General features: G+C 35.9%; 1 protein-coding gene across 4 annotated transcripts in view; it reads right to left on the bottom strand.

Moving 5' to 3' along the window:
• Positions 1-15,479: 15,479 nt before the first annotated feature.
• PPIP5K2 (diphosphoinositol pentakisphosphate kinase 2) overlaps positions 15,480-17,644 on the bottom strand; it is a 75,309-nt gene continuing 73,144 nt past the window's right edge. For all 4 annotated transcript variants that reach the window (XM_082651216.1, XM_082651217.1, XM_082651218.1 and 1 more), the window contains one exon: positions 15,480-17,193. In XM_082651216.1, the coding sequence (XP_082507342.1) occupies positions 17,081-17,193 (113 nt within the window). In that variant the 3' untranslated portion in view covers positions 15,480-17,080. The remainder of the gene's footprint in view (positions 17,194-17,644) is intronic.

Raw genomic sequence — 17,644 nt, 5'->3', positions numbered from 1 at the left:
GCCTACTCTTTAACATTTATTATCTCTAGTTCAATAAGCACTGTGCAAGAATTCACATGTGATAATGTGATAGAATAATGAACCACATGGAAACCTTTGCCTCATTACTTTATGGTTATTTCCACTAAAGTTAATACTTCACTATCTGAATGGCTTGGAAGAGAACAACTCTCCTTTGCTGAATCAGGGAATCTGATTATTACACATCATTAATCTAATGTCAAAGCACATTCTTAAAAAATGAGGTCAATAATTCTTAGTGAGATCAACTTTTAATGCTGTAACCATAATTTTCATAATGCTTATATCTTTAAAATGCCTTGAAATTTACAGCACATTTTTGCACAGTTTTTTTTTAATCCTCATAATTATGATTTGAAGTATTCTCATTTTCATTTACAGATGAGGAAACTGAGGTTCAGAAAAGTTTTTGTGACACGTCCAGGGACATAGTTAATAAATAGCTGAGCTCAGACTTCAACTCTGATTCTAGTCCAGAGTTAGCCTTTTTTAAAGGCTTTCCTAATATTTATACTAATGTCAATTTCTAAATGATCTCTTTCCCAAAAGATGCCTTCAGGAGAAAAGGATTTCATGGTCAAATACATTTGGGGAACACTGTCTATTAAATTCCCCACTGGAAGAATCACAGACTTGTTATTTTTAAAGGCTGCGAGGGCTCCTGTAATAATGAAGCCCATTTAAGTTTGTTTAATCTAAGCTTATTCCCAGATTTAATTAATCGTTGAACTTTTTTCCCCAAGTAATTGCTACTAACATCCAGAGGACCTGCATTAATAACTGTTCTAAATGAACTGCTTTTCATCAACCACTCAAAAAGGCCTGGCTACCAATACTATTACATGTGAACAGGCCGTATTTTGGATGAGAGTTTAGTAAAACTAGAGGAAGAAAGTGGCCAGAAAGAACAAAAAGAAGTGTTTGCTTTTGTTTTTTGGTTCTTAGTCAAAAGAATCTGCTACACTATAAATGCCATGAAACGAAGATCCATTTCTAAACTGTTTTTGTGAGACATATAGTGCAATCCACTATCAAAAACATGTGTTTAAAGGAGAAAAATTGCATTAATTTCTCAAGTCAGTTTTACTAACCATAAACAATTGTTTATCAGAAAATAGAAAAAATTTAGCTTATTTTTCTACTTATCAAGTGGCATAGCACTGAGGTATTCTGATGGAGAAAGATCATTTGAAAAACTGCTATATGTTTAAGGGGCTTTAAGGGTCTTGTCATCAACACCACTCAATGATGTGATCAATGCTCCATACAAAATTTTCTTAAAGCGCCACATTGTTGCCAATGATATACTAGAGGGTCTTCAAATATATTAGAAAATAAATTATCTTGCAATTGGAGAGAGGAACAATTATTTTCTATGGTACTTTTTTGACTTAAAAAATCAATCTCTTTCCTTTTTGACCCCCTTTTCTATTCACTCTCGTTCACCTACCTTAATCGATCCAAATTCCTTATTTCAGAACTCTTTAGTAAAGGAATTTAAAAAGTCAGGCAGAGTGGGTAGAAATTGATAGGGTTATATATATCCTCTTCAGTACATCAAAAGTGCTGGGACCTCTGAATAATCACAAATACAATCCACCGCACAGATACATATTAATTGGCAGATTCTGCTCACCTCTCCCGCTACCAGAGTGGAACAGAAAGCTTAAATCTAAAACTTTTCAGTCAGTTCTCTCAGATGAGTATTCCATGCTGGGCACTAGACTCTATTCTTAGCTCCATTAATCTTCCATGAATGATAACTCTGCTTGTGATAAAAGGTCAAAAACAATTTTGAACAATTGTTTTTCTCTAAACATTTAGTTCTTGCCTGCATGAGTGCCTACATGTACACACACACACACACACACACACACACACACATACACAGAGACACAAAATTTATTAAATTATTTCTTCCAAAAAATGGTGTTTTCATTGGTAAGAGAATTTGAAAACCCAGCAGCCAGAGAGAAAAACCTGAGAACAACTGGTGGACTACCAAATTATAGTGAACTTGGATTTAATCCTTGAGCTTGCTCCCTATTACTCTCATATATAAAGACTAGGAATTTCACCTTGCTCTGATGTTAAGCACCCTTAAATTGCTGTCATAGTGGAGATTTTTACTAAAGGTCAACTTGTATCATTCAAGCAAATGAATCCTAACAACAGTTCAGGCTGAAATTTCTTAAATGGCCATTCACTTTCTTTCTTACATTAGCCGAAGAGATATCTCTTCACCTCTTCTGTGGTACTGAGGAAATAATACTATCTTACCTAGGTGGTGTGCTTTACAATTTACCAAGCATGTTCCCAAGTACCATCTTATTGTTGTTCATCACAAAAAGCCTAGTAAAGCAGGAAAAGTAGACATTATTCTCAGTTTTACCTATGATGCCACCAAGGCTAGAGGAGGGTAACAAATTTGCCCAGAGTCACGTACCAGCAGAGGACAGGGCTAAGATAGACATGCTGCCCAGACCGTCATCCAGTTCTCTTCCCATAACCACACTACAAAGAGTTGAAATGGAGGCTAAATAAAAGACAAAACTGAGCTATGTTTCTTGAATGAGGACTTCTAGAACCAAGTCTAGCTACCAGAATTTCTGTGCACTAACTAAAATACTTCTTTTAGAAGTATTAGAAAATTCATTTTTAATCGTTGCATCATGAATTACAAAAACCAAATTATATTCCCCGAGAACTATGGCCACTGAGCAAGGTTAGAAAGTTAAAATAATAAGCACTGAGAGAGATAATTACTGAGAGCTGATTCTGTGAGACAAAAATGCACAGGAGTTGTGGCACTGCAATTCATTTTCTGACTCACTGTTTCCTCTGGCAAACTCTCTGGACGTCAGCTTCCTTATCTGTCAAGTAAGAATACATGCTCTGCTAACCTCCTAGGGCTCTCTGAAGAACTCGGCAAACTAATTTATGATGAAGTTGAAAAGAATGTCTCTCTACAAATGAAAGTCCTGTGGTTGAATTGCCCGACTAGAACTTCAGCTCTTTAAGCCATGGGAATAATACAGAGGCTTAGCATTTTTAATTGCGCATTTTATTTATGGTAAAATGCACAGTCAGAAAAATGTAATTAATTTTATGTTTCTTTCTGATGTTCTAATGACTACTCCCATTTACTCTGTTTTTGCTTGTACTTTTCTTTTTTAAAAAAGTGAGATGTATACTCAAGGAAATATTTAATGGTTCATCTGTAGTTTGAGGAGAGTGAAGCAAAAATAAAAAATTGGGCAGGTTTCAATTCAAACAGATTTTGTAGTAAACTAGTCTCTTTAAAATGAAAGCAGAAAAGCTCGGAATCTGTTCTGTGCAGTTTTGGCAATCAACTTTTTGGTAATATAAGTAGGACGATGAGGCAAGAAAACCATTTTCCCATTCATACTAGTTTAATGTCATTACCTAAAAGCTGGCAAGACTCTGGAAAGGTACAATAACTTTGCATGCGTGTTACAAAAGACAGTGAGAGAACTTGTTTTTATTATAATACCACTTGCTAAGCTTTAATTAGGTACAAAAAGCACTGTTCAACCTTCAGATGCCTACCCTAGAAAGCTTTGAGGGCGTGGACACTTTAATAAAGCTTAGAATTGATTCGATACATTGGAAGTTTCAAAATGAGAGACATTTTAAGGATGGAAAATGGTAAATAATGGAATTAAATTTATTAAGGAGGTTATGGAACAGGATATTAATACCAAAGGGTCTACTTTTTTTTTAAGCCATATTTATACTTAAAATTTTACTTATTTACTTTTATTTTACTTTATTTACTTTGCAGAGTATTTTGATTTTTGGAATAAATATTATTCCTTAATCTGAATTTGGGTACTGGGACTCAGGAAGATTAAAAAATAAACTGCTTATCACACTGATGGCAATAAATAGAATTAACAGTTGAATTGTACCAAAGCCCACACCCTTTCTACTATCCCACATTGTATCCTTTTATAACTTTTGTCCCCATAATTCCACCTCTTGTAATCTACTGCAAAGAAATAATTCACCAGAAAACAAGCTGAGAGGAAAGAAAAAGAAGAAATTTAAGTGCTCTACAATAGGGACTTTAAACAAATTATGGTAGTTCAGCTAGTAGACTGTTAATACATACTGTAAAAATGATGGGAGTTCCCAATAATGAAAGTTGAACTCATGCAATTTAACTACAACTGCTTCCCAAACCACTCTAAGATGACAAGAAAGGAAGAATAAAAAACAATAAATCATAAAGAGAGTATGAATGAAAAGAACATCAGATGAGAGGTGTCAACAGATTTTTGGAAAGTAGAAAGCACACAATTCATGTTACTGGATTTAGAGAGCAGAGGCAACTGCAACCGAAGGCACCGCAGATGGAAACACCAAAGAAAAGCAAACCAGCTGCTCCAAGAAACCAAGAAACCCCGAGGGCTTGGGGCATACGGTATATGGGAGGCAAGGATGGGATGGGGCTTGGGGGAAAGGCAGCAGACACCAATGGTTTTCTACTCAACATCTATTTCTCACCCAGCCCCTGACATGCTCACCCTTCCTCCTTCCTGGAAGAATGCTAAGTCTTTCTCTTAGTGTGACGGTGTGGCCATGGGACTCAGAGGAAGACATGGGCATAGAATCTGAAAAACATGGAGCTAACACAGGAAAGTAGTGGACGCAGGCTTAGAGAGTAATCAGCCCAGACTGGAACAGAAAGACAGCAGACTTTGTTAATGTGAGAGTTCTGTAATGCCCTCAAGGGCAGCCTGGGGGCACAAAAAATTATTCAGAGAGCACTTTGATTTTTAAAATGTTCCATTTAGTAAAGTTACAAATTCAAAATTCCTAAGCACTTAAGTTGACTTTAACATATTATTCTATTTGTAAATCTAGCAAATTTTAATACTTTTGAAGGATCCTTTTATTAATATTCAGTCCCATTTACTAGCTTGATCCATAACACCTGTTTAAGTATTTAAAATATTTAAATGTCTGACAAATGTTCCAAGGTGCTCACAGAATTAAGTTTGATTTCAGCTTAAAATCAAATCAAATCAATTACACATCTTAAAATTGGAATCGCAAGCTGATCTAACTCCAATTGACCAAGTTTTCTTAAATATTATACTTATATAAAATACAAAAATGCAGAGATTCTCTAACAACAAAAAAAATTGTTATTTTAAGTTTGAGTCCCTTAAATATTCCTCTACTTAATTCTAAATCTTCCCAAAGTTAAAAGATAAATGACTCTTTGCCACTACGAAAAAAATTGTTACCCGCCACCAAAATCTTAACATTACCATCCCATGTCATTTTTGTGGCCACCCTTTCAGCTTGTTCAAAGTTTATGTTAAAACAAAACAAAACAACCCCAAAGTTTCTTTAGGTTCAGAGAAGACTTTGGCTTGGGCCAGGACTGGATTCTTGCCTTCAACACTGATGGGATTTACTGAGTACCATTTTATAGTTGTTGTATTAAGCACTCTGTGCCTAAAGAAGATGTAGGTTTTTAAGTAGTCTGCCATCTCTTAGACTGGAAATGTACATACCTTTCTGTCTACTCATAGACATCTTTAAGTCTGTCACATCCATCTAACTGACCATGTGACTTGACTGGATTTTGTATTTCTCTGGCTCTTCTTAAAGTATAAATATCTCCCTGCCTAGCTTTAAAACCTGAACTTTATAAATCATTCATTCATTTCAAATTTTTCCTGACTGGTAGGACCACACAACTCTTAGGAATAGTATGATAACATTGGATTGATTTCTGCATATCTGCCATTGCTTTTTTCTAACTTGGTGGGCCCAACTGCTGAAGTTATTCTACTGACAAGATACAGGAAGGATATATTCAGGGGAAGAAAATGGAACTAATTGGTTTTCTATTATGTTGAAAATAACATTAAAATCTGCTCTACATATCCACTGGAGAAACTGAAGAACTAGCAATATAGTAACTGAATGAAAACCGATGAAACAATTAATTCCAAGAAGAAACCAAAATTGTACAAGACAGGAAACAATCACAATATACTATTTGGCTCAGCAATAAGCAATATTTACCTAGCCACGAACACTGTAAACACTGATTAATGATTTAAAAATATTTTAATTTTCGAGGGTAGGAAGGAAAAGTAGAGTTTAGAAAGTTAAATTCTTACCGTAACAAGAAGTCAATAGATAATATCTAAAATTGCTAAATCAAAACACAGATGTATAAGATTATTATATAGAAATACGGAGGCAAATATATGAAGAAAAAGCTAGAAAACTTGTAGGGAGAAAATGAGACTTTAAGAAATGAGAGTAGGGATAAGGGTGGATAAAGGTCAAGGAAAAGAAGAGGCAGGGAACTGAAGCTCTTTTGTTACATTTTAGTAACATTTGACCTAATGTGCTATATTATTTAATAAATATATTTTTTAAAATTTTAAATAAAATACCAGAGTTTATTTCCTAGGAATAAAGAACCTGGGAAAACCAAAATTCTATGTTTATGGCACAATGATTAAAACTATGTAAAGATGCAATAACTGGAAGAGACAATGGAAAAATGAAAAGTTTTATTCAGGTAATGGGATAATAAATGACTTAAAAATATTTAAACTTCATGTTATATTAGCTTAACATCACTTTATTTTGAAAAGCTTTTACAACTTGCAGAATAACATTTTAGAGTATACACTTTATTTGGGATCCTATTAGGATGACAACCATCCGTCTCCAGTAGTTTATACTCGTGTTTTGAAATTCTTGAAGCCTCCTAAATTAAAGCCTCCCAACCAAGACCAGCCCAGGAATATTTATGAAGTCATCATCGTCTGCCTCTCCTAGCTTCCCCTCTAAATGCCTCTTCCTACTCCAACCTTATTTTGTTCCTTATATGCCACAATCACACACCACCAGCTAGTTCCTCAGATAAGAAGTCTCCTCTCCTAGGTTGCCAACTGTCTCTAGCGGTTTGCTCAGGGGATTTTTGAGTTGTTGTTTAACTGCGAGATTCCCTTGAGTGTGATTTTCTATTGTGGGAGTGCCCTGTGTGTGCTCTGAATTGTGAAAGTGTCTCCACTGTATGTTTTGGTATTTGCTTCTTTTTATGGTCCCACAGGACTTATCAAGATAATGAGCAGGCATGAGATTCTAACAGTTCTGATTACCAACAGTGAAGAGTGTTTCCTGCTCTCTCCTTTATGAATGGAGCCCAGCTCCAGTAACTTGCCATGCATATAGTTTGCAACCACAATCCCTATTATATCTTCTCAAAAGTACCCTTAGCTATAGCTCATGTTGACTAAATAAATTATCCCTGAAAAATCGGAGATCGAGGTACCCTTTGAATCCCTTGGATAAAAAGACTTCAAGCTTGATTTAGCTGTTGATTGTTTTTATATTTTGGATACCCTCTGGTTTTAATTTGTTTTTGAACTGTTGCATTTATTTTCAAAATATTTTATCCAGAAGTTTTAAGTGTTTGGAATGGAAGAGCTAATTACTCAGTCATTTTGCCATGGATTCTGATTACTTTAGAGCACTTAGTCCTCAGTGGACAGTAAATTCCTTAAAGAATGAAAACAGAACTTTTCACCTTTGTTATCACCAGGGCTTAGCACAGTAACTGGTTTATAATAGGCATTCAACACACACTTGGTGAAGAAATGACTATTCTCAGATGACTGAGAAAACCATTTGATTAATTATGGGGTTAATGACTAGCTTAATGAGGTAAACCTTCCAAGGGTATTTGCATTTTAAAAGGGGCTATCTATGTGTTCACAGGGGAGTTCATTGAGCTTTCTTAATGATTTTTTCCCTCAAACGATCTCCAGTGTTTACACTTCAGACACTAAATCTAGCAAGTAGGTGAGATATTTTGAGCAGATAAATTCCTTCCAAATTCTCACACCTTACTCAGCAACCAAATTTTCTGCTTATGTAGTAGCCTCTTGGCCCAACCCAGTAATACGAGGTCACCTGATTCCTACGGAGTCACTCTAGTTTTTTAGGGATAATGTGTGTGTGTGTGTGAAAATGAGTTATAGCCATTTATAACCAAGTGTTATGATGAAATGATACCATGTACTTATTTGTGATTGCAGGATTGGTCAGAATATAGAAGACAGAAGATAACAAGGGAAAGAACTTCCTTAGAATCACAGCATCATAGACTGTAAGTGAGAGGTCAGAACCCACATGATCATTTTACAGATTAATTTTACAGATGTTGGTTTAAACAACCAGTTGGACAAGGGTAATAATGCATGTGTAGTAGGAATATGGAACATATTCTATACACTGAAAGATTTCCCCTTACAGTCATTTGCTTTTACACAGCCCATAGGACTACACCACCCATAAGGATACTGTGTATAAATATTCTTTTCTTGCTACAAAAACATTTCCATAACTGTATTTCATTTTATTAAGGCTAATATGAAGAAGAGTTTGCATTTACAATACCAACCAATATCCAGAACTAAATGCATTCTGGGTAATAAAGGGAAGCTATTAAGTAAATATTCTCATGTTGATAATTCTCAAAGTTATTATTATAAATATTGTAGCATTAACTCTATTAACAGTAAATTCCTCAAAAGAACATCTGGGGAACAAGAGGGAGTAGTAATGTGAATTAGTACCACTAACTGTTTTTTGAGCTATGCTATCTACCTAAATAAGTGTTCAAAAAAACACTTGCTGACTATGATAGAAGAGGGAGCTAGTAATATTAGAGAGAATGGTTAAGGTTCTAGAATTCTGTGGAAGGGAAAATAAAGCAAGTTCATATAAAGTTTTAGAAGAAAGGGCCTCAGGCAAACCCTCTGGAGGCAGAGATAAGGGATCTGGGGACCAAAGAAGTATGGAGCATCACAGTCTCCCACACAGCCAGTAGCAGACCCGGGAGGCAAAACTAGGTCTCCTTTCTCCCAGTCCCGTATTCTACCTTTCATAGCAATGACTTTGCTCTTTCTTCCTGAAGAGGCTTTGAAAAAGTGTGGAAAAAAGCATTATAGCCAAGCAGTTCAACATGCATGTTTTTACATATACAAATTTCATTGCTAAAAATGGAATTAAAGCATCTATCTATTCAGTGCTCTATCCTCTTGCCCAGACTGTGGAATGATCACATGAGGGCATTTCAGTCACATAATTCCAATCTGGACATTTAATATTTCATACAGGATTTCTGAAATGACTCCGTGCTTTCTTTGATCTATTGATTCTTTCAATTTTCACATTTTTAAAGTGATTGCATTTCCCACAGGTGGAGCAGACACAGTTCTCTTTCAATATGGGTACTATTGTGTGGCTTATTCTTTGTGGCTTTTCCATCTATTCCACTGGGATGTAGGTATGGTATATGGGACTTTCAAAAAGGTTTCTACCTGACCAATGAAGAAACAGTAATAAAAAATTGTGATGAGTTATTACATTTGAGAGTCGCGGGTCTCATTTTATTGTCATGAATCTTGTGCTAGACATTATAGGACAAATTAGCATTTCTATGTGTAATGAAAGAGAGTCTAATTATTTGGTTTCCAATTTCTTCACATCAGCAATGATGCTTTTTGATAACAGTAGAGCCTGTGTTCTTTTATTCTCTGCCTCACCTCTCCCTCACTTTCTCTCTTTTCTCCCCATTTTTCCATCCATCCATCTACCTTTATCACTGAGCTTTCTATTCAGCAATGACTAGTTTGAGAAAAATCTATGGGTTTTAAAAGCAGCAAAACCCTTTCAGAAGGCACATTGGGTTTCTTTTTTCTTTTAAAAATCATCCTTCTGTATGTCAAGCACTCCTGAAGCACCTTACATAGAATGATAAAGAAGTAGCTCACTTTCCCCATCAAGATACATGCTTGTAAGTGCTTGAAAATAGGTATTTAAACTGTACAACCATTATCCCACCAGGGTCATATAACTGTTGTCATTCACATCACATACAATATGAGATGGATGGGTGGGAGGGCAGGCCTGATTAAATACTATGTTGCTTTTTTTTTTAACCCGCTTTAAGAAGGACTGTATTGCCTTATTTTAAATACTTTATTTTTAAAAAGGGAAAGGTGGCAGAATAACCTTGATTTGGGGGTGGGGGGCAGGTTCCATTAGATTGTTACTAGGCAGGCTGTTCCCATGGCAACAAGAGCAACCATAAAGGAGTATTAGGAGCTGTCCAGAACATCCTTGACTGAAAAATGCTGAAACACCATTGAAAACAGGCCTGGTGGACATCTGGACTATATACAACTCTATTACAACAAAAGAATGCAAACAATGCTTCGATTTTGTTCTTCCCTTTATGGTTTACCAAATTAACATTTCATTTGATCCTACCAACATTGTACTGCAGGCAGGACTGGCATTATTAGCTTCATTAATAAAATATAACTGGGATGAGAAGACATGGGCTTCTCCTTTTCTCCTTCCTCCTCCTCCTCTTCCTTCTTGTTAAAGGACAGTAACAAAAAAAGAAGCGATTCCCAGTTTGAAAATAAAGGAGGAATTATTTCTCAATAAAAAAATTATCCCCAAATATAAAACAGAAATATAAACTGTCTTCAACACAACTAGAAGACACCTGTAACCTCAGCCACAGTATATGAGAAAGGGATGACATATGTAGTCAAGGTCAAACAGGATGATGCCTGGAGAGGATGCTCACAGGGCAGATCTCAAAGTCACTAGACCAAAAGACTCCAAAATAGATGGCATAATTGGAGGGGCAAAGCCAATTCCTTGTCTGAAAAAATGGAAATGGGCTGAGTGCCAGCAGGAGGGAATTTTCTGAACACTACCTGGTACCACAGAGTAGCAGGAGAGGCAAAGCCAAAGAAGGAAATATAGACATGTCACATACAAGAAGCAATCTGTGGATGAGTCAGAAGGGAGGAAAGAGATTCCAAAGGTGAGTAGCTCTGCAGTTGCCAACCCTTGTTAGCAGGAGAGAACAAAAGGCTCAAAAAACTCTCTCAGACCCACAGTCCTGTCATAAGTAGCTTCACTGTAACCCAGGAAGAACTATTAATCCAAAATGGTGCCCTAGGGACTTCCCTGGTGGTGCAGTGGTTGGGAATTGCCTGCCAATGTAGGAGACACGGGTTTGAGCCCTGGTCTGGGAAGATCCCACATGCCGCGGAGCAACAAAGCCCGTGCGCCACAGCTACTGAGCCTGCGCTCTAGAGCCTGTGAGCCACAACTACTGAGCCCACATACCACAACTACTGAAGCTCGCACGCCTAGAGCCTGTGCTCCACAGCAGGAGAGGCCACTGCAATGAGAGGCCCGTGCACCACAACGAAGAGTAGCCCCCGCTCACCACAACTAGAGAAAGCCCGCGTGCAGCAACAAAGACCCAACACAGCCAAATAAATAAATAAATAAAACAAAATGCTGCCCTATCCACCATATGAATTTATACCAAATAGGTGAGCCAGAAAGAAACTTACCTCATCTAAAGAAGAGTAATAAATGAGAATGACCTCACACAGTGCTAACATAAACACACTCCAAGAAAAGGAGGAAAGGAACAGAAGAAACAACAGCAGATAAAACCATTCAACAGAGAAAATGAATTTGCTGAGCATACAAAGTATGTGACCAAACATACCATCAAAATTCAAAAAATTTAAGGAAGTGAAAAGTTCATCCAGATATACAGTGATCAGAAACCACCTGGCAAAACAACCAAAGGCAATGCAATATGAGCTAACAGAGTTCAGGAAAGAAAGAGAAAAAATAAAGACATCCCAGAAATAAGGTCACACCAGAAAGAATACAGTGGAAATAAGCGAAACTAAGAGAAGGCAAAGAAGAGATAAGGTGAAATGATTTCTTCATCTTGATTAACCAGGGGTTCAAAATATAACATTTAAATTGATAAGCATGTAATAAGGCATAAAAATATTTATAAAAGTTAAACACAGGAAGAACCAAGGAAATCAACCAAAACTGTGAAGTAGAGAAAAGGCAGAAGGAAGTGTACTAATTGGACATTGCTCATAGCAGGGAGTCAGTAGCACCTAAAAAATTAAATGTATAATACAAAATTATAGTTAAAAAGAAAACTATTAGTGGAACCAAAGAAACTATAGCAAACATGGATAATATAATTGATAGTGTACAGTTTATATTGATTACTTATTCATTATCCATCTCCCTACCTCTCCCTCCTATCAGAACCCTAATTTGTGTCATATATCCATCCTTTCTTCATACTGTCATGGGCTCTAGGGCACTGTTTCTTAACTGAAGGTGATTCTGCCCCTCCAGGGGACATCTGATCCTGTCTGGAGATGTTGACTCTCACAATTTCGGGGAGGATGCTACTGGCATTTAGGGTAGAGGCCAGGATGACGTGACTGGCTCCAGGCCAAAATCCTGTATGTGATCTTTCAGACCTTATCACAGGCAATTACAAAGGCTTTGCCTGACAGGATTCATGGGGAAAAGCTGCCCTTCCCACATATAGTCTTCCAAGAGAGTTATAATCAATAACCTCTGGGCCTGCATGCTCATATGCATATCTGCATTCCTAGCCCAGGCTTATCAGGAGACCTTGGCTGAGACACACTTTAGATCTCTCCACTGAGACCTCCTTATGGGGCGGGCCTTGACCAAGACACTTTTCTCCACTATGACTCAGTTTTTTCACTCATAGCCTTTCCTCTAGTCCCCTTGGTTCATAAAATGGCAGGAACCTTTTATTCCAGGCTCCTCAGCAGTAAGACAATTTCCTCCACCTGTACTACCTGTCATTTGATTGATCCTTGCTCAGTGCCATTCTACGGGGAGTGGGGGTTTGGAACAGTGAGGAGTGGGCACTGTTTTCCTACTTTCCTTTTTGGCCTCTCGCTTATCACAGTAAGTAAATAAAGACTTGATTGTTACTTTCATTTTGGCTCACTGTCTTAAAACCCTTCCAGCTTGGTGCAGGGATACTGCTAAACATCTTACAACGCACATAACAGCCTCCCACAATGAATTAACTGGTCCAAAATACCAACACTGCTGAGGCTTTTGGGGAAATCTGACCCCATCACCAGCTCTAGGGCCAATAAGTTCATAGGATTCTCCTGGTGAATGTTATTCATCCAGAAAGTGGACAAATAACTAAATAAGTTAGCCCAATCACACTGAAGAAGATGACTTACTATTCCATGGTTGAAGGAGAATTTTCCTCAATTTCTGTTGTGCTGGACATGAACAAGGCAACATGAAGCCACTGGTAACCATCTTGTGAACATGACGGAAAACAACTTTGGGAAAAAGTTTATTCTATGCTAGAGGAAACGGAGAGAACCTAGGCCCTTGATGACATGACTGATAGAACTGTGGCTGAAGCTCACCATCTTTGGACCTTCAGAAATGTTTAACAGTGAATTTCCTTATGATTTTAAGTTAATTTCAATTGGAGTTTTTCCTACTTGCAATGAAAAGTATTCTTTTACAAAAAGATAAACTAAATAAGCAATAAAAACAAAACATAACTAAAAGCAAAGATATATTACATATAAATAAATACAATTAGACTACACTAATAAATGAAATAAGATACTAAAATAGAATCACAAAGCAAAACCCACTATATAGTAAGTTAAAATAAAATACCTAAATAAATTGACACTATAAAAAAATAAAAGGATGAATAAGGGTATATCAGGCAAATGCAAGCCAAAATAAAACAGGTCATAATCTTAATATCTGACATTTCAAAAGCATCCAATGAGGAAAAAAAATATTGTTATAATGGCAAAGGTAAAACCCACAATGGAAATTTAACAGTTGTGAATTTATTTGCAACAGAAAACAGCCACGTACTGTACAGAAAAAAGTAAAGTAAAAACCACAGATAATAGGAGGAGAACTTAACAGTAATCTGTAAGTGGAGAGTTTAACTTACCTCTCTCTCAAGTCATGACTAAGCATGTGGATCAAAGGAAAAGTCTATAGAAAATCTAAATAATATCTTTAATCAGGATATAATATATATAAAGTATAAAACAATAAAGAGATTTTGTATAGTACTCCATTCTCTGAAAATAGAGACTAGATCTTCCACAAAAATTGACCCATGTAAAGAAAACTTTACATGCCAATAGTTTGGTACCCAGGATTCCATACAAAGGGACAACTGTTTCTACTTGGACTCCTTATCACAAGGGACTCCTTCAGGAGTGTAAAAATTGTTCCCATGGGCAAGAATGCTGCTATTTGTGGTAGCACCAGGTACAGAGAAAGAGAATTAGAGAGAGGCTAGAGAGGGAACTGCTGGGCCATCACAGAAGTGATCCCAACCTGACCAAGAATAGTATGGCTGCCTATACTGTCCAGAAAATAAGGCAAGGGTAAACTGACAGAAAACTAATGAATGCTTTATGTAAGGCAAACTTTGATAAGCACACAAGTAAAGATTGAGAATTTTTTACCAAAGTATGAACACAAAACAAAAAAGTAAAATCTTAGTTCAAACTGGCATGGAAATAAATAATAGTGGACGTGCAGGGTAGATCAGAGTCAGCAGAACCTGGAGAAAAATCTAGGTGACCTTGATCAAAAAACTCTTCCTTTGTCTAAAGAGTTTTAACAAGAGAGTTCTTGAAGAAGAACTATCATTTAACTTTTCTCTCACAATTGCCATCTATCACCCTCTTGCTCTAGGTATGTATATATTAAGCATACTGCCACATGTTCTCTGTTCATTTACTGTCTACCTTCTGCCTCCATTTCCTACTCAAAGGAAACATGATATAAAGTGTTCAGCATACTTTTCTCCATAACCCAAGACTGTACAACACCCCCAAAACATTTTCTAATAGTTAAGAATGGACTACAAGAACTCATTAGAACCAGAGCAGCAGAACCTGCTGGCACTGGACTTCAAGGGCAAAAAATAGGTTTGAGTTCATATGCAGGGTTTTTAAGGGGAAAAGATTGAATAATGCACTATGAAGACTAACAGGCCAGGATAACTGAACAGTACCTCAAGCTGGGCTTTCTCATCTCTTTGCTGGATGGAGGATTAGCTATGAGAAGAAATCTCTTCTAGTATTTAAAACAAACAAAAAACACACTTTACAGGGATAGAATCAAGTGAGAAACAGATGCTTCAGTCAAACTTCCATTGAATGGTGATAACTATAATTTCTTTTTGTTTGTTTTGGAAAATGAATCTAAGGTTCTTGCAAATAAAACTGTCCTGTCTACACAGCAGTTATTACCAAGTTTGGCGACTACAGTGAAATCACAGTTCTTGTATATCAATGGAATAATGTGACTTGCACTGAACTTTCTAGTTAGTTTCTATTGTGATAGCTATGGCCAATACTAAGAAATTTTATCTAATATCTAAGATGAGCATTGTTTAATATTAAAATACTTTTCCTCATTCTACTTTGAAAGTTAAAAGTAAACGGTCAAAGAAAAGAATAAAAAATAACTTGCCATTTAAGCCATCCTCTGATTCTAGAAATAAAATATTTTAATTCAGTTCCATTTAAAAAATAAAAGTAGTTTCTTTAATCTGACAATGAGCACATTAACCACATTTTCACATACAGAAAGCTTAGGTACATTCAACTGTTTACAAGACATGTCTCCATGTAATACATTTACATTCATGTGAAATATATGAACTTATAGAATTGTATATATTTGTGACTTTTGCATCTGGTACCTTTTAAAATGAACACGTATTATGCTTATTTTCTAAAGTCAATTCATATATGATGATTTAAGGTTAGGAGAGTCTCTACTGAAGGATTTTAATAGCTGCATTCATACAAGAATTCAATAATTTTTCTAAACATAAGCCTCAAACTAAAGCTTTAGCAATTTAAGTTACCTAACTGGCAATGGATGCAATTCTTATCAGGATGTACTGTTTGGTTTACAGTTTAAGTCATTTCAAGTGGTTTATACAATAATTATTTGTGCATCAGGGGAAAGTAAGCACCAAGGATAATAAATATTTTTTCACATTATAGATGAAATCACAATGCAATAATCTCAATTTCCCTTCAAAATCTAACCATTTGAAATGAGAATGTATTTCAAATGCTCAATCTTTAAGTTATCTTAGTGAGATCAACTGATATTCTAGAGATAAGAATGGAAATGGTAAAAATAGGTGCTATACATAGTATCTACTAACAATGGAATTCAGATACTCTTCTTACATTGATTACCTCCATTCTTGAACTCAGTTTTTTAGATCTAAAAAGAACTCTGAAAATAACTAACATTTATAAACTTGTCAACTATATCTTAAAGAGAAACTCTAAAGATGTCTTTCTTGCCAATATACAAAGAAAAATTGTCCTGACGAACAAAAGCACCTTATGGTAAGGAAATATATAAAGAAAATATTTTCTACAAATGTATGTGCATAAAGGTATAGTTATCCCAGCTGCATATGTAATATTTTAAATAATACACAATAAAAATTCAAAGCATAGATTGAAAAAATAACCCATATGCCAATACTCCAGTTATTAAATATTGCAGCATATATGTAATCATAACAATTGGGGAAAAAAAGGTTTCTAATCTATATGGTCAATGAAATCTCTTTGGAAATATGCTTTTTAAAAGTCCCCAGTATGGTCATCAAATTTCAAGCTATAGGTTTTTGCAGCCCAGATGTGATCCTCTGAAAGTGAAAATGTGTACAGAGGCCACCTCACAGGTTCTTCAGCAAACAGCATTACTGTGTGACATTGGCACAGGCTGTCTGGGTTTTCCCATTCCTCTTCTTTACCACAGGCACACAGTAAACATCACATTCAGAACAACAGATCTTTATCACCATAAGTTTTGCTACTCATAAAATGCTAATAAACATTGTTTTAAACATTTCCATATCATGACAAAGGCCTTAACTGAATATATACAAAGAATTCTCTAGATGTCATATATCTTTAAATTAATACAGAGATGTATAAGGAGACACAAATTACTTGCTTTGATACTTTTCAGTCAAGGTTTATTACGTGTCTCTTTCTACTGAACACGTGATTTTTTATAAGTATAATGAGTTCCAGCTTCTGCTAAGAAGATTTCATTTTTTTTTCGCAGTGTTTTTTTTGTGTTCATGCATTTCTGTTTTGCTACTCACACCCTTTTTCCGAGATGAGGTATTGGGAACAACCATACTAGAAGGTCCGCTGGGAGCTATACATAAAAAGAAAAACTACTGTTTAGATTTTCACAAGCAATCCAAGTTCAGATAATACAAAATAATCAACAGAAGTTCAAATAACATAAAACAAACTTCTCTTTTTCCCTGCATTCTTCCTGGGAAACTCATTTATTCCATCATTTTTAATTAACATCTAATGTCCTAACGACCTTCAAATTTATACTTCTGGTCCAGACCTTTTTCCCTTACCTCAAGATCTGTATATCCTGTACATCCTACTACAAACCTCTATATAGATATTTGACAGGAAATATAAACTTACCATGTTTAAAATGGAACTCATCATTTTCCCTATAAACATCTATTTTCTTCAGTATCTCCTATCTTACCACTATCTAAAAAGCTGAAAGATTAAAGAACTAGAAACATTCTTGACTTGGGAATCATCCTTTTATATCCAAACCAACATCAAGCCCCAATGAG

Source organism: Grampus griseus, assembly GCF_964374135.1.
Source record: "Grampus griseus genome assembly, chromosome: 3".
NCBI classification, from domain to species: Eukaryota; Metazoa; Chordata; class Mammalia; order Artiodactyla; family Delphinidae; genus Grampus; species Grampus griseus.
The sequence above is the reverse complement of the archived record's forward strand: the minus strand, read 5'-3'. Positions and strand labels throughout refer to the sequence as shown.